The sequence below is a fragment of the Sciurus carolinensis genome, chromosome 1 (assembly GCF_902686445.1).
Source record: "Sciurus carolinensis chromosome 1, mSciCar1.2, whole genome shotgun sequence".
NCBI classification, from domain to species: domain Eukaryota; kingdom Metazoa; phylum Chordata; class Mammalia; order Rodentia; family Sciuridae; genus Sciurus; species Sciurus carolinensis.
In genome coordinates, this window is record NC_062213.1 from 180,038,145 (window position 1) to 180,060,230 (window position 22,086).

The 22,086-nt window shown below is 39.7% G+C and overlaps 1 protein-coding gene across 16 annotated transcripts in view; it reads right to left on the reverse strand.

Annotated features, from left to right (window-relative positions):
* Window positions 1–22,086, reverse strand: part of Macf1 (microtubule actin crosslinking factor 1) — a 336,255-nt gene that overhangs the window by 18,372 nt on the left and 295,797 nt on the right. For 12 of the 16 annotated variants that reach the window (XM_047537702.1, XM_047537610.1, XM_047537575.1 and 9 more), the window contains 24 exons: window positions 21,328–21,554; window positions 20,015–20,137; window positions 19,817–19,918; window positions 19,349–19,450; window positions 19,084–19,257; window positions 18,840–18,995; window positions 18,521–18,718; window positions 17,775–17,903; window positions 16,827–17,000; window positions 14,518–14,673; window positions 14,208–14,414; window positions 13,950–14,069; window positions 13,097–13,266; window positions 11,961–12,120; window positions 10,994–11,188; window positions 10,523–10,651; window positions 9,149–9,292; window positions 8,480–8,668; window positions 6,031–6,151; window positions 5,296–5,459; window positions 3,589–3,751; window positions 2,162–2,316; window positions 1,153–1,227; window positions 113–130 (listed from right to left, as the gene is read on the reverse strand). In XM_047537702.1, the coding sequence (XP_047393658.1) occupies window positions 113–130; window positions 1,153–1,227; window positions 2,162–2,316; window positions 3,589–3,751; window positions 5,296–5,459; window positions 6,031–6,151; window positions 8,480–8,668; window positions 9,149–9,292; window positions 10,523–10,651; window positions 10,994–11,188; window positions 11,961–12,120; window positions 13,097–13,266; window positions 13,950–14,069; window positions 14,208–14,414; window positions 14,518–14,673; window positions 16,827–17,000; window positions 17,775–17,903; window positions 18,521–18,718; window positions 18,840–18,995; window positions 19,084–19,257; window positions 19,349–19,450; window positions 19,817–19,918; window positions 20,015–20,137; window positions 21,328–21,554 (3,551 nt within the window). The remainder of the gene's footprint in view (window positions 1–112; window positions 131–1,152; window positions 1,228–2,161; window positions 2,317–3,588; window positions 3,752–5,295; window positions 5,460–6,030; window positions 6,152–8,479; window positions 8,669–9,148; window positions 9,293–10,522; window positions 10,652–10,993; window positions 11,189–11,960; window positions 12,121–13,096; window positions 13,267–13,949; window positions 14,070–14,207; window positions 14,415–14,517; window positions 14,674–16,826; window positions 17,001–17,774; window positions 17,904–18,520; window positions 18,719–18,839; window positions 18,996–19,083; window positions 19,258–19,348; window positions 19,451–19,816; window positions 19,919–20,014; window positions 20,138–21,327; window positions 21,555–22,086) is intronic. The other 4 variants (XM_047537721.1, XM_047537761.1, XM_047537782.1 and 1 more) reach the window with 1 other exon arrangement.

Below are 22,086 nucleotides of genomic sequence, written 5' to 3' on the forward strand. Positions count from 1 at the left end.
AGATGTGACCCAGGCATGCTTCAGATTATGTCCTCTCCCCACAGCAAAGAACAGGCAGTATCAGTTACACAGACCATATCCACTGAGGAGAATGTTGCAAGGCACACTGTACCTGATTGCCGAGGAAGAACTACAGACAGTAAGAGTAAAGGATGGAGGGAAAAAAAGAGAACATTTTGTCAAATTAACACTAAGGAATGAAATCATATCATCATGTAACCAGTATTTTGAATATACACTGACTGTACTGACTGAACTCCTGTCATAGGGTTATGATTTTACAAATTAAGAAGCCCTAACCTTTTGCTCTGTTGCTCTTGTTAAAAACAAGAACACAAAACCTAACAAGCAAGTGTAGAATTACTTGGAGCTTTAACTAAATGCTCTGGGTTGAATTCAAGGCACAGTCACTCAACAGCCCTCAGCTAATAGCAGCCTGGTGTGGATTTGGTGTAGTCTGAGGACATTTTTGAGGCACTAATGAAACCTGGATATTTCTGTGTTTCAACCAAGCATGATCATCTATAGCCTCTTTGCCAAACACAGATTATTCTTAGGACTTTGGAACTCCCAATGAACTGCTAAATATATTTTAGGAGTCCTGTTTTGGATTCCTTCTATGGCCCTGACCCTGATCCCAAAGAAGCTAAAATACAAGTGTAGTTTACTATTATGGCTACATCTAGCCTCCCCAGTGTGCCCAGGTCTCATCTATCAGAGCAGGCACAGCATTTGTTTTGGGCCTTGACACAGTTCCTCCAGTCTTCTAGGGACCTGGAAGTTGCTCACGCTCACAACAACTGCCTTTTTGGGGTGAATAATCAGTCAGCAGATACAATTGTTTCCAAAGGTGCCTTCAATGCTGCCTAAGGATTTTGGTTAGCGGTGTGACAATGATTCTTAAATGTTTACTATCTTGTCAAATACAAGCTACTATCAACCTAGATACAGTAACTACGCTCAACAGGACACCTGACATTTGACCTTTAGAGATGAGGGCCAGACAGTGACCATATCTCAAGGCCATGGGCTCTGGGCCTCCAGGCACCAGAAGATGGGGCCACCAGTCTGCTGTGTGTCAGGTCCTTTCACCTACAAGGGCCACATGTGAGGAAACCACCACCACAGAGGACTGGCTCTTCTCTTCCTTACCCGGTATTTATTCTCTCCGATCTGTTCCACCTGAAACCTTTTCGCACACTTGCACTGTGCCACTTGTCTTGTGACCTATTGGTTGTGAACAATAACAAAAATAAATCATGATGGGTAGAATGAGATTTCCTAGTCAGAGAAATAAAGACCCCCCTTTTAACATGTAAACAGAGAAACCATCATTACTTGTTTTTTAGGCATTTCAAGATTTTGACATATGCATTTATCTTCTAATCCAAACTAATCCACACTGCTCTTACAGATAACAGAGACATTGAGAAAGACAGACTAGAAAGAAATTCCAAGTAACTATACAACGTGTTCTTCATCCTGCTTCAGAATTCCTTTAGAGGAAAGTGCTAATATGCCTTGTGCTTGCAAGGCAAGCACTTTACCAGTTGAGCTATCTCCCCAGCCCACTGATTTGAATTTCAACCTGAGTCTGGAATTCCCCAGAAGTAAATCACATTGTGTCCCAGGGCTACTCCCAAGACCTGAACCACTGTCCCTCCTTTCCCAAGATCTGTTATCAATAGACCCTGGGATCTTTGTGTACTACTGAAGAATTTGCTATTTTCAACACAATAGTTTTTAACTAGACTAAGAGTTTGGTGGGCACACACCATATTAAACATTACAATTCACCCTTGAATGCTGCGTTTGAAGACCACATTCCAGGGGGTTCAGGACTGAGATGAATCCATCCTAAGTGACATGGTACCTATAAACCAAGATGAGTGTGGTTCCCTTAAAGATTCTGTGTGTACTTGATAGCACCACAGACATGATCACTGGAGTAATTTATCTATGTTGAGTTAGAGCTCAGTTGCCAGACACCCTCTGGGGCTTTCCAAAACACTACCCAAAAGCTGATCCCCAAACAGAATTCCAAATAATTACCTTCCCACAAACAAATCAAAAGGCTGATATGGTAACTGTATTCAACCAAATCTAAGATAGTATAAATCTACGGTTAAAAATACACTGAAAAGACAGTCATTCCTCATACCTCATCTTCGATTTTGTCTGCATCAGTTGTTGGTCGATAAGCATCCTTGTTGGGATGAAGAGCAGCCACAAATTCATAGTAGTCAATATAGCCATCCCCATCCCGGTCAAAAATGTCAGCCACAGCAGTCATTTCTAACTTGGTCGTAGGGAACTCTGAAGAAAAGGAATCAGTTTGAAACATTGAGAGCCCTTACTTGGTTGGGTGGCAATTATATATATTTGAAATTAAAATAAAAAAAAAAAAATCACTGAAAAAACTCCCCACTTTTATAAAGATTAAAAAAAAATTACTTAAAAAAATATAGCATCTAGGGACTATCATAGTTAAGACTTTGGAATTTCTGTGTATAGCCTTTTCTACTCCCTATAGAATTAAAATACTAAAGTAGTATTTCAGATATACCAAAAGGCATAAAATATCACAATTATTAGATGTTTAGATGAGTCCCTATTTCAGAAGAATTCAATTTTGAGTTAAGATTGAGTTTTTTCTACACTTAAGATTATTGAATTCATTCTTAATTGCTTTCCACAGGGAAATGTGAACATTCATAGTGGTCAGAGTGACTTATCAAAATATAAATCAGATTATATTGCTTCTCAGCTAAAAACCTCATGGCTCCCCACTGTCTTGCTGTCTTTGGAATGGTGTTTGAACTCTCACTATTGCTGACAAGGACCTACATTAACTGAGTGCTGCCTATCCTTCCAACTCCACCCCTTTCCTTCTAGGTTGTAACATACCAACTATGTCAACCTTTTCATTTCTAGAATATGCCACATTTGTTCCCACTTCAGTATTCTGTGCCTTCTATTCCCTCTGCCCCAGCTCCTCTCACAAACCCTAACATGGCTGGATCCTTCTCATCACTGAGATCTCAGTTCAAATATCACCTGCATAGGCAGGGCTTCCCTGACCTCCTCACTTGAAGTTATACAGTTTGAGAAGTGCTTTGTGATCTTGGCAAGTTACTCAGCTGCTTTATGCCTGAACTATGTATTCTGCTAACATGTCGTAATCTATTATAGACAGGTCAGAAACTGCTTTTGTGAAAAACCTTTTTTTTTTTTTTTTTTGTGAACCCAGGAGAACTCTAACATTGAGATGTCCCCAACCCTTTTTATTTTTTAAAATGTTGAGACAGGGTCTCTCTATGTCCCCCAGGCTATACTCCAACTAGAGATCTTCCTGCCTCAGTCTCCTAATTGCTCGGTTTATAGGAGGGTACCATCATGCCTGACTTGTGAAATGAGATTCTTCTCTCCATCAAAACAACAGATAACTTTTCCCAGGCAGTTACATTGTTCTTCCCCAAGATATACTTTTACTTCAGAGAGACTGTTTCGCCAGAGTATCACAACTTCTATAAAGTAAGTACAAGGAATCCAGATGTGACATGTGTTTGGAATTATAACTGAACTCACTGGATGCTAAAATGCCATCGATAAATTCCTGACGTGTTATCTTCCCATCCTGGTCTTTGTCGATGCGCCGGAAGAAGTCCATTACCCGAGATTTTTTGTGATTCATCCAACGCATATACTTTTTTCTCCAAACATCAAAGTCAAAGTTGGCAAATTCCTTCAACTAGACGGAAATCAGAAGTGCCGATAAGACCTATTATTTATGGCTCTCAAGGTTTCCCAGAGCATACCGAAATTCTCACACATTCAGTGAAGCCATGCAGGCCTTCTGGGGGCACCAACAATGCTATCTACATGTTGTCTCTTGTGAATGCACAATCTGGCTCCTTCACTTAAAGCCATGATTATTTACACAAGCTGCAGTATAATGTGGGTAGCAGGAGTAACGGTAACTGAAAAACCCCACCACAGAAAATACAGAACAAGAAGAACAAGAATGGGTGGAACCAGTTTTGCTTTTTGCCTTTGGATTTTTCTAAGGACCACCCTCTTAGTAGTAAGGGAGAGGCTTCTACCCCAAAGGGAGATTTCAGCACCCCTCACTTACATTGTTTTGAAAGATAGTTATGATCAACACAGGACCCACATAAGGAGACTCCTGTTTTCCACTATTTTCTGAGAATTAAATGAGGAAATCTGAGTTCTAGACAGAAGCAGGAGGAACCCAACCCTGCCCCCACGTGTGTTTCTTTGGAATGGCACCAGAGGGAGCAAACTGCCCATCTGACATTTATGTTAAATGTTTGGCCTTAATGGAAAACAGCAGGCCTGTGTGGTGGGCAGGGTGATTTTCAGTTACTTGCACTATGTCAGTGATTCACACTCAGAAAGACTTAAGAGTGCAGCAGTTTTCCCCCTGGTCTTTCAAACTCCAAAGTTGGAAGGAATGGGAGAAAAAAGCGCCAAGAACCAAATACGCTTAAAAACTCAACTGACCTACAAGAAATAACAACAAAAAACACAGAACACTCACTTCCAGGCATAGCTGCTTTGATATGCACAAATAAAAAAATATAAAATATATTAGAGGCTTGTTTTAAAAACTAGGAAGTGCAGTACTATATATTTTTATACTGGATAATGATAGTTTAAATATGATTTGCTTTTTCATGATTTAGTGAAAACCAACACAGTAACAAGATTGTAAAAAAGTACTCCTATTTCATAATTGGGTAGTATATATAACTACGTGAAGGGCTCATTTCTTTAAGCTACACATATGGAGATAACTGTCAAGGCTATGTTCCTGGTTCTCAACCACAACAAGGTGCCTGGAAGAATCAGGCTGGAACTGGCTGGTTAACTGCTTTCCACAACCAGATGGTACAGCCTCCTCTGCTGTATGAGTGGTTTTCTCATGAGGAGTCTTCTCATTCAGGAGCTTGAAAGAAGGAGTACTGGCTCATTGTGGGTCTAATTCTACTTCTTTTTTTTTTTTTTTTTTTTTTTTTTTTTAATGGCATCGGGGACTGAACCCAGGGGCACTTAACTACTGAGCTACATCCCTTTTTATTTTTTGAGATGGGGTCTTCCTAAGCTGCTGAGGGCCTTACTAAGTTGATGAGATTATAGGCATGTGCCACCACACCTGGCTTGTCTGATTCTACTTCTGAAAGAAGTAGGTGAAGGCACACAGGTCATAGAAGAACCCTTGGAAGGACTTTTTAAACAACAGACTCACATAAGGGACACTCAGTAGAGCATTACCTCCTCTAGTCTATCCAAGGCATCATTCAGCTTCCGCTGGCGCTCCAGGGCTAGCAACCACACCTGCTGCCAGCGGGCAGAGAGCTGGTTGATTCGTGGATTTTTTGCTTCAGATTGTGAGAGGATTGGCATGGGAGGAGGTGTGGGCTGACTTAAGGATTTCCCTAAAAGGAAAAATAACCACAAGAGTAGAATAGCTGGTTTTGTCAGTTCAAAAACAAACAGCTATGAACATAAGCGATCTCTACAATGCTATCCAGTTCATAATGGAGAAAAGAAACATGGAATTTGGCAATGTGAATGCATACTAATTCCAAAACTACTGATCCTCCTCTCAGCCTACAGGTACTTACATGTTTCTCATGTATCTCCAACCAGTTCTATGGTCCATAGTGGACTAAAGACATATCGACTCAATGAAAAAAGCAGGGGATTCTATAGGAGTTGGTTTATGTTACAATTAAATTAGTGCAAACCAAATGTGAACAGCTAGCACCAGGGACCAAAACAATAGAAAGGGCAATGCCAAAGAACACGCTAATCTTGTTATTATACAGTAACCCAAGAAAATAGTATGGCTACTTTGTAAGAAAAACAAGTTTAAAAAAACAGATTTGGTTAAAATCCAATAGGGTTTTGAAAATTAAAAAGTAATGCTTTTGACAGATGCTTAAAAAATGCTCATCTACAATTAACAGGAAGGAAGCATCCTAAAATAGTGGGCTGGAAACATACTACTACCACTGCGGGATTTCTCGATGAAAGGACCATGGGTAGGCTCTATATTCTTCCTTTTGTATGTCTTGGTAACCCGGTCCACATCTGGCTGTTTGCGTGTCATTTCCTCCATAAATGTCTGTTAAATACAAAAACACAAAAAAGAGCTGAGCATTTTCTTCGTCAGCTTCTTATTTATAACTTCTTACTAACAAAGGCCAAAGCTCATGGCAGACTGCCCAAGTGATAGAAGCCTTTGCATACTTTTATTCCATTTAAAAAATCTGACTGAGCAAGGTACTTTCTCAGGGGCTATAAAGACCTGAAAGAGGAAGACATGATCTGATTTTTAGCAGCTCACAACTGAGTGATGAAAGTCAAGAATTCAGAGCACTAAATGCCATACAGGTGTCTAGGAAGATGAGGACAAGTAACTCACAGACTGAGGTGGCAAGGAAATCTCCCAAAGGTTGGGGCCTGAGCCCAATATTGATATTGAGAAGTGAAGAATCAGTGAAAAATGGGGGAGGTGGTTCAGATAGAAGGCACAGCCTGGGCAGAGCTAGGGGAGTTGGACAGGATTGTAAACTGGGACCTTTCCACTAACTGGCTGAGGAGAGAAGCAATCAGAGGATTGGCAAGAGGTGGGGCTAGAGAGGCAAGCAGGACAAAGGTCAAGAAAGGCCTTGACAGGCTAAAGGACGGAATTTTATTCTGGGAGCAATGGGAGACATCTGAAAGATTTTGATCCAGGTGACATAATCAAATCTATTTTAGAGCTATCACCCTGACTTCACTGTAGAAAACAGAATGATGGGTAAGTGGGGGTAGGGAGTGACTAGTAGTAGGAAGACAGGTTAGGAAATCATTGTAGTAACTGAGGCAAAACATGGTGAGGACCTTAGTTATGGTAGAAAGAACCAAGAGACATTCTGGAAGCAGGACAGATAAGACCTAGTAAAAGGCTAGATGTAGGGAGGAGAGGAATGGAAGAGTTCCAGATCCATTACTGGCTTCTGTGCTGGGGGACCGGTAAATGAACAAAGAGGAAGCAGGTTTGAGAGGGGTGGGGTTAGGCAAGGAATCAAATATAAAATGTAGTTTCAGAGCTGCCTCCAGTTTACAATATGTCTGTACTTTGGAAGACAATGATGCTAAAGATGAAAAAAATAAATAAATAAATAAATATGCAGAAGTCCTTGGCTTATAGGTGATGTCTAAAGCTGTTGGGCTAGATAAAACAAGCTATGTGAGAAAAGCACCAATGAAACTTAAGGAACATCAAGATTAACAAGCAGAAATAGGAACCAGTTCAGATGACTTGAGAAGGAATGGTCAGGAAGAGCCAAATGTGCTACATGTTAAATGAGCTAAGGACTGAAAAGCATCCAATTGACTTAGTCAGTAGGATGTGCCTGGGACTGTGTCAGTGGTCTAAGGGGGTGGGAACTAGACCACAGGGGCTGGTGGAGTGCATGGGAACCAAGGAAAGAAGGTGGGGAACACGAAGCTTGGTTGGAGAATAAAACAGGTGACAATGGTGGTAACATGACGGGAACATTTCTGGAGGCTTTGGAGAAAGAGTAAACAGAAGGAGAGAGCTTGAAGATACAGGAATGACCTTGAAGTCAGCAGGGAAAGTAAGGAAGGTAAGCTTCATAGGAAGTACAGGGAGCTCCTACTTGCTAGGGTAGTTATTCATATTAACTAAAGAGGTCATATTGACTTAGAGGTATAACTAAGCAAGAACCATGCTGGCACTCAGTCTAAATTATTATGGTTATAAACTTTATTTGCCTCCTAAAGATATATTATGAAGATAGCTCAACTGAGTTTTCCTTCTTTTGATTTGGTCTCACATGTCAGGCACTCCTCTCTGGCAAGAGCTCTTTCCAAATCCAGGTATAATGGGGATAGGTCATTGGGTCCTTGGCTGCAACGAAGGCCAGACTTCTAAGCTGCCCCTGCAAGGATCCCACTGCTGGTATACATGCCCTGTGTAATTCCCTCCCTCTGAGTGTGGGCAACACCTGTGAAAATGATGGAATAGCCATCATTTCATTTCATATGTAAGACTCTACAAGGGAAAACTTTCTCTTGCTGGCTTTAAAACACAGTGAGGGCAGCCTCTAGGAGCTGAAAGCCAGCAAGAAAATGGACACCTCAGTTCTACAACTGCAAGGAAGTGAATTCTGCCAACACCTGAATGAGCCTGGAAGAGGATCCCAGACTCCAGATGAGAACTGTAGTACTGGCTGACACCTCGATTTCAGCCTGATGAGACCCCAAGAAGATGACTCAGCTAACACAAGTCTAGACTTTCAATTCACAGAAACTGTGAGGTGAGACTGTTATTCTAAGCTGCTAAGTTTGTGGTAATATGTGAAGCAGCAATTAAAAAAGGAGTACACAGGGCAAAGGAAATGGACTCCATGATGGCACAGAAAACCCCAGTGAGGTAAGATACCTGATGCTCAGCAATAAGGGCTTTAACTCGGTCAATGTTCTGAGGGACTGGCTCCTGATCTCGCTGAATAAGGGTGGTCTCAGCCCACTGGATCCACGCCAGAAGTTCTTCTAGGAGCTCAGCATTAGCCACCAGTTCTGACAGGGCTGTTTCCAGGCGCTGTTGGTGCTGCTTAGCCCATGTCAGGACCTGTGGAGAGAAGGAAACCATAGCAACTATTTGTCAAACACATCCCTTTGTCTCAAAGTGACTTTTCATCTTATCTGCAAAATGACTCTTTAGGGGAAAGACTGTGCATGCCACTCAAAAAGCTCCTCTCTTACCCCAGTGAGAAAGCTTGGCTAAGAGCTGGGATAGGCAATTGGTTCTCCTGAAACCAGGAATCCAATCCGATATCCAGATCTAGTACCCAATATTAAACACAGGACTTCTCAGCAAAGAGGAAGCAACACACATTGTCTCCATCAGAAGGCACTAACAAGTGCATCATTACATCAGTACTATTCTTCCAGACTGCTGCACATTGCCAAAAAGTATTTACTAAAAAGTTAATTTTTGTTGAGATATTCCCATTGAGTGAATGATTACTATCTGAGGGAAAAAGAAAAGAAAGCTCCATAGTACTTTATCACCCACTATCATTCCATTTTCTTGGGTGCATGGTCTCACCTCCTCAAAGCGAGCTCGTATGATGGTGATCCAGTGTTTGATGGTGGTAATGCAATCAGGATGACAGACAGCCAGGATGACTTCTCCCATGGCTACTGCTGCATTAACATCCACTCGCTTTTCTTCCACTTTCTTCATGAATTCCTAGACACACAAGATTCAAAAATAAAAACTTAAATCTACCCACATGATTAATAATGAGGGGAAAGAAATTTCACTGTATTTTTTCTGACATGTGGTGACATAGATCTCCAAAAGCCTGTATGTATATCTCTGGTGTTTTTTTTTGTTTTGTTTTGTTTAAATGGTACTGAGGATTGAACCCAGGGGTGCTCTACCATTGAGCTGCATTTCCAGCCCTTTTTATTTTTCATTTTGAGACAGGGTCTTGCTAAGTTGCTGAGGCTGGTCTTGAACTTGCAATCCTCCTGCCTTAGCCTCCTGAGTTGTTGGGATTACAGGTGTGTGCTCCACACTTGATATCTCTAGACTTTTTTTTCCATAATTTTATTAAATTTTATTAAAATTTTCCATAATTTTATTAATATTTATTAAGCACAAAACTCAACATAGTTAGAATGCTCTGATTGCTACCTTCCTCTCACAGTGCCTATTCTGTCTCTCGTTCACTCAGCTTCACCCACTTGTCCCTTCATCACACCCTAAATTTGTTCCTACCTCACGACCTTCAAGCATAGTATTTTGTTGTCTTGCCTATTCTTTCTAGTTCTCTAAGATGCTGGAAGGTGAGAATAAAAATGACTTGTTCTGCTAGAGATGATAATAAAGACTAAGGACACAGTGGTACTGTATTTTTTCTGCTCTGAATTCATTTCTATCTCTTAAAAATTCTTATTTTCTTTCATTTCCACATCTGTGAGCATATTTGTTTTGGAAAAACACAAAGAGCTATAAAACAAAATACCCATGAGAGAATGCAATGAGAAAAGTAAGATTAAAATTACAAGAATTAAAAAAAGGAAATATTTCCCACCTCATTGGGGCAGACTGAGGCCCCAGATACTGTGTTATACTCTACAGTTTAGTAAACAGTTCTGGGGGATCAGACCAGGACCCATAGCTAGTTTAAAAAAAAAAAAAAAAATGTATGCAGGGAAGAAGAGGAAACAGTTCACATTTTCTTTATATAATACTATGGTGGTATTTTATTTGTTTACAACCAATGTGAATCACTCTTGTAAAAACAAACAGTCACTTCCCTCTCCTTCCTACTAAACCAATGAGTTGAACTATTCTGCGTTTGTTCTTTCTCACATAATGGCTGAAATTTGCAAGCAAATGCTGTTTTCTTAGTGGTGGGGCAGCTCTTGTTGGGTGGATAGCATAGAGCACTGAACTCCAGGGCTGGATTACCTTATGGGTGTCAATGAGAGATTGCAGGGCCTCTGTGTCATCAGGAAGAGCCCCTCGAAAGCGAAGTGTTTGCTCTGCTTCAGAAAGCCACTCCAACAGCATGTGCACTGTGTCCCGAAACTCCTCTGCCTAAAACAACAAGCACAAAAGATTGGAACTCTTTCTGCAGTCAAGGTCCCAGTCATTAGTGCATGCCAGGGAATAGGTCAGGGACTCAATCCTTTAGGGTATCGTAGTCACTTGATGTCCCCATCAGCCTCCACAAAGGTTATTTTTCATTTGTAGATCTTTGAGAACCAGCTGAATTTGTTATTTCTTTAATACAAATGAATGTTAAAGTCTTGTAGAACATTCAGAATATCAATTTTTTTATGTTCATTTTGAGACTGGCTGGAATGATCCTATAAAGGAAAATAAAAAGAATCTGTTCAGATCCCTTGTCTTGCTGCCGGCCCAACAAATGTCTCTTACCTGTTTTAAAGCCTGCTCAAGTCGGCTTTGCTTGGAAACAGAGAGTTTACAGACAGTGTCCCAGCGAGTGCTAAGTTCTTGGAGTTGTCCTTTTACCCAAGTGGTGTCATCTCGACTATTCTCAATTAGTTCTCTACCTGACCGCTTTAAGACCTGAACAGTTCCTGTTCTTTTTCCCAGTTCCTTCTGGAAAACCTAGAAAGAAGATAGGACAATTAGTTTGTCTGAGAAATGTTTGAGTCCAAGAAGCAAAACTAGTGAGAAAGTAGTTATTTATCAGGTGGATTCTAATTTTTTTTATGCATAGAGGAAGGAAGAATGATGTGTAAGAAAGAACCACCAGAAGACATGGCTCTAAATGTCAGTTCAGGCATTTAAGCTGTGTGACTTTGGATAAGGTGGTTAACTTGAGTCCCAGTTTTATCATCTATATAATGGAAATAATTATACTAACATTTCAGAATTATGGGAGATAAAGAGGAATACAACTGCAGTGCACAGAATCAATTTTATATAATTTCAAGGTAGAGATGAATGCTTTGTGGTGGAACAGGAGAATAGTATGCAGCTCAAAATGACAGGTTACATTAAATAGTGGTGTGCATGGTATTAGACTCGATAGGTTCAAAAATGGTTTAAAATCTCTCCCATTACCATATTAGGTTATCAGTGAAAAGGATATCTTAAGGATTTCCTTTTGAATTTAAGTTCATTTTGTGACTCAACTGAGAGACAGAGAGAGAATCTCCAAGTGAAGTTTATACATTGCCAACTCTGAATCAAACCAATTTTGGTAAATTCTTTGTGAATGATGCAGAATCCAGTCTAAGTTTGTTTAAACACAGAAAATAAGGAGATGCCTCTTAGCAAAGATATAGGCTTTCTTTCTCCCCTAGATGGTTAAGAGAGAGCAAAAGACACCCATGACCCTATGGTTTTGCTTCCCTGAGACCCAAATCTCCCTCACCTTATGGGCATCCATGAGATTCATAACAAGGTCAAGGTCCCCATGCACAGGCTGGTCCTCAGCCAGCTGTGGCTCCACTTTGTATAACCAGTCAACCAAGGCCTGCAAAGCATCCATGAACTGGCCTGAAAACAGCAGGGCTTCCTCCAACTTGTGTTGCCTGAAAAAAACAAACAAATTCCACTGTTTTTATGATCCTTTTAATGAATGACTTAAATTCTGACTTCCTGAAAAAGAAAATTGCTTGAACTCTATGTAGTGAATTCCACATGAGAAGGGTAAAAAGTGACTAAGAGAAGTGCCCACACATTTTTAATCAAACCACCTCTAGAGTGGATTGAGTGTAGTGCAAGGGATAGGTATGGATGCCCTTTCTATATCTGGTAGTCCAATGATACAGGATATACCTCAATAATCCAAAGTCTGTGTTAATTACTTTATAGTAGCATTTGGGTAATGGTCTAGACTCTGGGCTGTTGCTTTACCTCTTTGAACCTGTCACCTCATCAAAACAAAAAACAAAAAATGCCCCCCCCAAAAAAAACACAACAAAAAAACCCCACAAATAGTACAGACATCTTGTAATATTTAGCATAGCACAGTGGGAAGGAAGGGATAAAACAGAACTTTGAGAACCATATTGTGTAGATTCAAATCCCAGGTAGGCCACTTAGTAGCTGAGTGACCTTGGTGGAGTTAAGACACCTCTTTGTGATTGTTCCTCATCTGCAAAATGGGAATTAACAACAGTACCCACCTTGCTGGTTTGATAAGGATTAATGATTAGTAGGCACTGTTGGGCACACAGTCAGTATAATAACTGCTTAGGAAAGATCAGGTATGGTTGAATGTATGTAGAAGTTTTGCACAGTGTCTGACAGTGAGAATGTTGACTAAGACACTGATATTATAAATTGGTGATTTACAAATATTTGGTTTAACTTTCATGGGCCTCTTCCTTATTAATACAGCAAGGTCCAAGTTTAAAACATATAAGTATTTTAATATATTTTATTCAAATTCCTTCATAACTTTTTACTGATGCATTAGGTTTGCCACCATTTTAATCTTAATAATAGACTCTAGGTTACTTCTGGCATGCCATACAGACCCTTGAAGGGGCTATTTATGCTCACCGCTCCACAGACTTGCCACAAACAGTATCCCATTTGTCTCTGACTTCTCCCAACAAGTTGTCAAGTGTCTGAGTATCATCAGCAAGCAACGTCTTCTCTTTCAGTGCTCTGCCAGTTCTAATTGTTGTATCATATACAGGTTGTTTGCCACCAAGAGTTTTCTGAAACTCCTGTTTCCAGAAAGAAAAGGAAAAAATGTGGCAAAATCAGATCATGGCACAAGGCACTGAATTCAGTCCCCAGGAACAAAACAAACAAAAAAACTCAGATGATATCTTAATATGGAACAAAAATTTTTTTGGATTTTCAGATTAGAAGCCAAAAATAGTATCAAAAAACGAAAATAAACTAAAATTAACAATAGCTTATCATTAAGAAATTTGTCATTTTTTGTTTGTGCATGGCAATTTCCAAAAGCCTACAGTTTTGGCTGTTACTTTCATAACCACTTCGCTTGAACTATTATTTTTAAAGAGTTGGGGTTAAACAGTATCTAGATATAAAATGGACCCTGGGCTGGGGCTGTAGCTGGGTAGAACACTTGTCTATCATGAACAAGGCCCTGGACTGGATACCCAGCACTGGGGTTGAAGCATGGGGTATGGGAGGGGAAGGAACCCTGGCTTCATCATCTTGACTTTTTAACATTAACCAACTGTCTCCCTACCCTCAACCCTGAGAAAGGGCCTTGCTAAGTTGCCTTGAACTTGAGATCCTCCTGTTTCAGCCTCTTGAGTCACTGGGATTATAGGCATGTGCTACCATGCCTAGCTATCTTTTATTTTTAATTAGCTCTGACTTCTATTTTTAGCAAGTTAAAAGCTCAGGAACTAGTATCAATTACCCTCTTTACCTTATGCTTAGAAAGCTGAAGTTTAATTTTGTCTGGGTCATTTGATATCTCCAGTTCAGAGTCCAGGTGACTTTCTGCATCTTCTAGCCAATCAATCAGTTTTTTCCAAGCTTCATGGAACTAAAATTAAATAAGAAATAAATTCCAACAGGAACAAATGTGCAAACTATGCAACTTGTTTTTGAGAATCATTCCAGAGATACAACATACGCAGCACAAAGCTGTTCAATAAGTTAATGTTTTTCTTCGATAACTTACTTGTTTTGCCCGCTTCCTGGCATCATCTAGTGAACGCCCTCTTTCAATAGATCGCTGGACAACCTTCTCCCACCGAGACTGGACGCTAACCAACAAATTCTTGATCAGAACAACATCCTGTTTTTGGCTAAGGAATTTTAACTGATTTCCGGTTTGATCCAGCTCAATGATCTGGTCTCGGTGGGCATTAACTTCATTAGCAAAAACCTAAGGGAACAATGTTGCTCTTTTTAAACTTGAAGTAAGATAAAGGAATATTCCTTTCAATTAGTCCCTTCTAAAGGATGGCAATATCACGAATCAAAGTTACCTTATGCTCCTCAATCTGGGAAAGGACAGTGTTTAGAATCAGGCTGGGGGGAGAAGCGATGTTTAAACTCTGCTCTGCTAGAGTGAGCCAGTTGATAAATTCTTGTAGGGAATTCTGGAATTCTGTTGCCAGGTTGAGGGCCTCTTCCAGTTTTGACTGAATTTGAAATAAAACACACATACACAAAGTGTCAAACTCAAGAATGACAGTTTGAGCAACAAAGGCATGAACTGTATGCCAAATGAAATAGCTCTAAATAGGAAGCCTCATTTAATTAACCTAAAAACAGTTTGTAAAGAAGAGGACATTTTAATGTTAATGTCTGAAAGTGAAACAAATGGACAAGCAGTGTACACATGGAAAAGAAATAAGCACAATTAGCAAGCCAAGTTCCTTTCTCAGATGCTCTCCCCTTCCTGGGGCACTAACAGACCATTTAGGGGTAACAGCTGCAGGACCTGTAACCTGCTTTGGGCAAAGTCTTACGTTTCTTTGTTTTTTTGTACTGGGGATGAACCCAAAGGCCCTTAACCACTGAGCCACATCCCCAGTCCTTTTTAAAATTTTATTTAGCAACAGGGTCTCACTGAGTTGCTCAGAGCCTCGCTAAGTTGCTGAGGCTGGCTCTGAACTTGTGATCCTCCTGTCTCAACCTCTTGAGCCACTGGCATTTGTCACTGCACCCAGTTCTTGGTTTCTCTTAACGTACCTTTTGTGATGTAAAGACAACTAACTGAAAAGCACGTTACTATAAAGATGATGTGCAAGAATGTGGCTCAGGGATAGTGTGCTTGCCTAGCATGCACAAGGCCCTGGCTTCAATCCACAGCACCATACACACACACACACACACACACACACACACAATTTCATAGAAAAAACTCCCCAAGATGTACACTAAAAATGTCTAGCTGGTTAGATTATACATGTTTGCTTTCTTCTTTATGTTTTCAGGTTACTTTTGTAACCTCAAAAAAACTTAAATTGAATGTTATAAAAATGTACAGGGTTGAGGGTATAGCTCAATGGTAGAGTACTTGGCTCGTGTGTGAGACCTTGGGTTCCACTCCTAGCAAAACACACACACACACACACACACACACACACACAGAGCAAACAAATCAGGTGGAAAATAAAGTGCACTCAATTCTATCACAGAAGTGTTTAGAGATTAATAAACTGTAAGTTCCTAGACAATAGAAATTCTTTTCCATTGTCAAATCTATAATTTTTTTAATATAGCAAACATTTACTAAGTGATTTTTATTATTTCTGAAATGTAATGTTCCTATAAAATCAGAAATAACTATCCTTGACACCTGGTTTTGCTTATCAATTCTGATGATGGGTACTGTCTTGAGGCAGTTTGCTCCACTATTAGAAACTACCTGATTAGGAGCCAGAATTTGCTTCAGTTTAATTATTCTCAGTTCTGTCGTCTGTAGGAACTATAGATGAGAGTCTGTGCAAAGACTGGAATATAGCCATACACTCAGGTTCTTTGGCCATTCCTCATATTACAGTATTACCCACCCCATACTGCAAGGATTCTATTAAATTAATGCTTCTCTTAAAAATGTTCATATCTGTTTTATGTACTTCTGCCCATTAATTTCATAACAAAAGAGTCTATTTGTTTATTGTTTCATAAACTTAGCAGAGTGCCCAGTACACACTTGTTCAGGAACTATTTATTGTGCGAATGTGGCCAATAGGTTTGTATGCATTTTTTACACTTGATTTGACTAGCAAAGAACAGAATGAAGCTCTATACTCATAAAAAAACAATCTTTCTGGACAAATGCATTGATCCCCGATGACCTTTCTACTACAGAGAAAAGAAGTTGATTTTTGAGGAAGAGTGGGAAGAGGTCACTGATTTTTAGTAAATTTTCTTGTATACTTGCACTTACACTAGAAACCAAATTCCTCATGGAGAACTGTTAGTCACACTCCTTACACATCTTGTTTCTTCCTATCCAATCCCAACTTAAGCAGGGACACAGATCGGTGATTAATATGGGAGGAATTATTATTAAACAGTGATAGGCATTAATGTCTTCAACTAGCAGATGGAGAAAAGGAATTATAAAAGCAAGTTTCAGCAGAAACTAGAATCATCGATGCAATTTGATATAGATGGAAAACAAATAGAAAAGACAGCTTGATTACTTAAAGCCAATTCTAAGAGTATCAGTTCTGCAACTTCTGTTATAATGTATTATTCTTTGAAAAATCTTTAGAAACAAGACGGTAATTACATGCAGTCACCAAGTAAATGGCTCAAATATAGGGTTTTATAGAGATACCTTTCTTTCTTCCATTTTACTGCTGACTATACGCCACTTCTGTTCCAAGAGAGCTACGCTCTGTTCTGTCTTTGAGCCAGTACCAGAGTCATCGCGGCTCAGGAGCATGAGCCTGCCTTTGTCAAGTAGCTGATTGTAAGTCTCTTCCTTGGCTTTCAGCTGAGAGTAGAGTTCCTATAAAAAAAGGCAGAAAATATATCAACACCTGTTCCCTGAAAGACACCACATACAGATTCATCAGTGTAACCTGGAAAAGTCCAGGAAGGTCTCATCTAGACTGGGAAGCTTCTTGTGCATTTTGTTCAACTGCCGAACAGGTAGGGAATAAAACACACTATTCTTCATTTATACTAAAATAACTATCACCACATAAATATAAGAAAAAAGTTTGTTTCTATTTAGGATTAAAGATAACAAAAATAGTTCTCAATAACTTATTTCCCCTTTCCATAAAGAAGTTGCATAGAAGTAATGTTTTTTGTTTTAAGCACAATTCCCTGAATTACTGTCAGAATCTCTGATTTCCCTAACTCCATTGAGCAGTCCTTTTATACAAACAGATCTATGTTATGTATTTGTAACCCCCCCACCCCCCGCCACCAGTGCTGGGGAATCAAACCCAGGGCCCACAACATGTCAGGCAAGTGCTCTACCACTGAGTTATGCCCCCAACCCTCATAATTTGTCTTCTTGATGCTCCCACTTTCTAGTCAATATTCTTGTGTCAACCAAGCAGTCCAACTCAAAATCTACTAGCTCACTGACACATTTCCAGTTTACTCTTCCTTGATAATACTGCTGCCCAAGGTAGGGTATTAAAATCTGTAAATATGCAGATGCCCAAGGTTGTTACACACTGTTGGTAAAAATGCACTACAGCTCTGTGAACTCAGAAACTAGCTACTAAATGTGGGATGCTTATTCTCAGTTTAAAGAAGTTGCTATTACCATATGTGTATCAAGTTGTTCCCTAGCAGTTTCAGGAAGTCCTCCTGTGGGTTTAGATGCAGAAAGTTGGCTCTCCATTCTAGTCAGTTCCAAAAGGAAATCTTCAATCTCACTGTGGAAACCCTGGGCCTTTTGAGAAAAAGAATAATCAGTGAGGTGAGTAGTAATTCTCAAGTTTCACAAGTAAACTTTCTAAATGATCCTATGAGGAATTTTATTGTGAAGAAGGAATCTGGAATTGTTCTCAGCCAGAGTTGTTCTGTTGCAGAACTGGTACAATCTATTTGTTCATTATTAGAATCCAGCAGGGGCTGGGGAGATAGCTCAGCTGGTAGAGTGCTTGCCTTGCAAGCACAAGGCACTGAGTTCAATCCCCAGTACCGCAAAAAAAAAAGAAAAAAGAAAAAAAAAATCCTTCAAACTTCACTGTAACACAGTATAGATGTCTGATACAATCTGAATCTGACCAATGCATTATTTGACCAAGGTACTGTTCCATAGGGAGGGACCTGACTCCATCTAGGGGAAAAAACTGCCTCTGTGAGGTGGTTATAGTGAAGATCTGAAATTCTATAAAGTAAATAAATGAAACTACAAACAAACACAAAAAAGAACCACCCAAAGCTGCTTTTTTTCAGACAAGTTTCCAGAGGGTTCCACCCCAAATGGGTTTCCTCTGACTCAGGCCTTCTTCAGAATGGTGTCCTCTGCACAGCAATTCCTCCCTATCTTGGATAATGACATACCTGCTGCAGTGTTGACTGCAGCTGCTGCTCCCTCTCCTCTGTTTTCTGTAGCACTGACTCCCAGCACTGGTTCATGGTTTCCAAGCGGCTCCTTAAACTGCTGGCATCATCTCCAGCACTTGATTCAAGGAGTTCATTGCCAGCTTTGTTGACTGTTTCTACTGTGGCTTGATGAGCCAAAACATCATTTTTCAGAACCTAAAAAACACAGATAGCACAATGTATTTCTATAGCTATTATTAAATCATCAAAAAGCTTCTGTGAGCAATATCTGAACTCAAGTCAACAAGAGTTAGAGATGAAAAGTGAAAATACTTACATGGTGCTTTGCAAGCTCAACTTCAATGACTTTGGGGTCTCCACTTATTGGTCTCTGAGCATCTAGCAACTCTTCAGTGTGAGTCAGCCAACTCATTAGTTCCTCTAAGGCATGCTGGAACTGGCCAAGGGCCAAGAGAGCACCTTCCAGCTTATGCTGCTCAAAACAGACAGATGGAACATTTGTTAGGGAATTTAAAAAGAGCACAGAATATTTCATTTACGTATTCTACCACTTGCCTTACCTGTCTATGAGCAATTTTCTCACCCAAATTCTCCCAGAGGTGTTTGAGTTCTGTAAGTGGTTCTCGTATAATGTCTCTGTCTGTTTCATCAGTAGCTTTCTTTAACATCAATTCACCCTGGTGATTGAGTTTCTCCATCTCAATTTGCTGTTGGTAAACTTCCACTTTGAACTCCTATCAGAGATGCACTAGATGTTAATATCAAACCAAGCCTTTAAAAGCTCAAAAGCAGCAGCTCTTCTTTCAGTCATCTCCAGATACAAACCTTCATCTCATTTAACTGATCTTTAACAGTATTGAGGTCAGTGCCAACAGGAGGCATGGTGCACAGTTTGATCACAGTGTTATCCAGCCAGTCGTACATAGCCTAAAATAAAAATACAAATACAGAAAACAAAGTGAAAAAAACCATACAGGGTTGGGAGAGAATTAGCATTATTCATAAAAACACTGTGCTTCATGATTCCCTGGTATGGAACTTCAAGCAAACAATAATTTCCAAGATAGTTTCATTGTGCACGTCAAAGAGTATAAACAGGGCGAGCATGCAGTGATAATAAAAATGGCAGAAAGAGTAGAAACAGCCTGTGCCAGAAGTGGAAATCTCTGGCTAGAAACACAGACCCGCATTGTTTTCAGTGTGAGCCCCATGAATGTGATTCACTCTTGTGCTGAACTGAGGAAATGACCAAGGAACCTGTGTTTCCTAAGTGGTCACCTCCCAGCCTCTGACCTGAAGAGTGTCCTGATACTGCACAGCAGCTTGCATGGCATCCTCAAGTTTCTCTAGCCTTTCTTTCCATGTTTTGTTTAAGTTCTCCCAAGCATTATTCATCTAGAAGAAAAAGATACAATTAGGTTCTTCAACTAATACCACTCTCCATCTGAACACACTAATGTTTCATCTGAACTCCTCATTTGTTTTCCATACCTCATCAATGCTCTTCTTTACTTCGGGCTTCTCAGTTTCTCCACAGGCAAAAATTAAATCTGCTCCAAGGATTCGAATGAACTCCAGCTCCTCATGCAGACCATCTGTCTCCTCCTTAATAGTCTACAGGTAAAGGTATAATAGAATATGAGCCAAAGGTGAAAGTAGAACAGAACTTCTCAAAACTTTGTACATGCAACTTATACCCCATCAAAAGCACACAATGAAAAGAACTATCAATTGCAAAGGTTTTCAATGCTCTTAATATTTTGTTTCTCTGGATAGTAGAGTTTCAGACTCTAAGTGGTCACTGTTCACATATATACAAAATATTTATCAAATATACATTATAGCTGGGCTTGATGGCGCACACCTGTAATCCCATGACTTGGGAGGTTGAGGCAGGAGGATCGTGAGTTCAAAGTCAGCCTCAGCAACTTAGTGAGGCCCTAAGCAACTCAGTGAGACCTTGTCTCTTAATAAAATACAAAAAAGGGCTGGAGATGTGGCTTAGTAGTAAAGCACCGCAGGATTTACTACATATATATATATATATATATATATATATATATATATATATAAAATAAATGTACATAATATGATGAGCATGCAATGATGATAAAAATGGCAGTAGAAATTTGGGCAGTATGGGAAAGAAGCAAAGAGCTTCAATAATTTACCAATGGTTCATTCCTTCCTGCCTCCAAGGAGATTACAATCTATAGCCAGAAGTCTATTACAGAGAAGTAAATGAATAAGGTGAAATAATACAGCACAAGTCATAAATGGCAGCACTAACAGACCAGCATAACAGGAGTCCTGGACTATATAATCTTGAAGTCAGTGCTGTGCCAGATCCTAAAGTGTGGTTCATGGATCAGCATTGACAGGGGTGAGGAAAGGGAGAGTTTCAATATGGAAAAATATCTAAATAAAAAGAAAGAAGAAAGAAAATATCAAGCTTGGCTTGTGGTAAATGGATGAGATGTGGAAAGTTCCTTTAGTAAAAACTAGACTCTGCAAAAAGACTAGAAAAAGATAAGACAAAGTAATAATTGTTACCCATGGATGATGAGTCCCAAACTGAATTTTCTTCTCTACTATCTGTTTTTTTTACATTAAAGAAATTGAGTAGTTTTTTTCCCCTAGTGGAAAAAAGTCTTACACACACACACACACACACACACACACACACACACACACACATACACAAATTTCAAGGCACTTAACCTGACCAAGCAGCTGACACAACCTACTTGGACAGAGAGTGCTTTGCTGGAGGACACATAGAAGGGGCTTTGTTTTCTTCTTACCTCAGCAGCCTCAACCTGTTGCTTGATGATGGATGGGTCAATGCCTGGGCTTTCCAAGTCATGGACAATGTCCTGGGTGTCTTTGATGGTGGTCAGGAGAGCTGCCATGTCATACCAGAACTTCTCCGCTAATTCAAGGACATCAAGGAATTTAATTTCTCGCTCTTCAGCCCGAGCTTTGATGTCTTCCCAGAAGAACACCATTTGATCCAGTTTGTCCTGGATTTCTGAGGGGGTAAAGAAGAGATGTGAAAATTGAGTTCTTCCAAGTACTTAAAATCAGTCTCATCAGAAATTCGAATTCTGACATTTTTCAGTGAAACTATCTTTAAAAATCTCTCTAAAGATGTAAAAATGATGGACAGTTTTCTATTTGAGTTTTATTCTTACTATTATTTCTGCTCTAATATTTTCTGCTCATGTTGGTCTCCCCCATAAAGAGACCATAGAAGTAATATGGAAATCTCTAATATAAAGGTACTAAGAGAAAAACCCCTAATTTACAAAGGGGCTGTGATGAGAACTCTACTTCCAGCACTGTGTGTTCAACTTGTACATTTCCCATGGAAAATGTTATAAAAGGTAGTTATGTTCTACCCACTATTGATACTGTAGTTTACTCACATTAGGGGTTAAAGGAGCATTTGTTTCCTGGCCTGGGAATCTAACTACCAATTGTAACTTTATTTCAATGGGGAAACATGTTCTGAATTCTAAATGACTTCCAAATGACTTTTTAGAATACTCATTCCTTAGGGA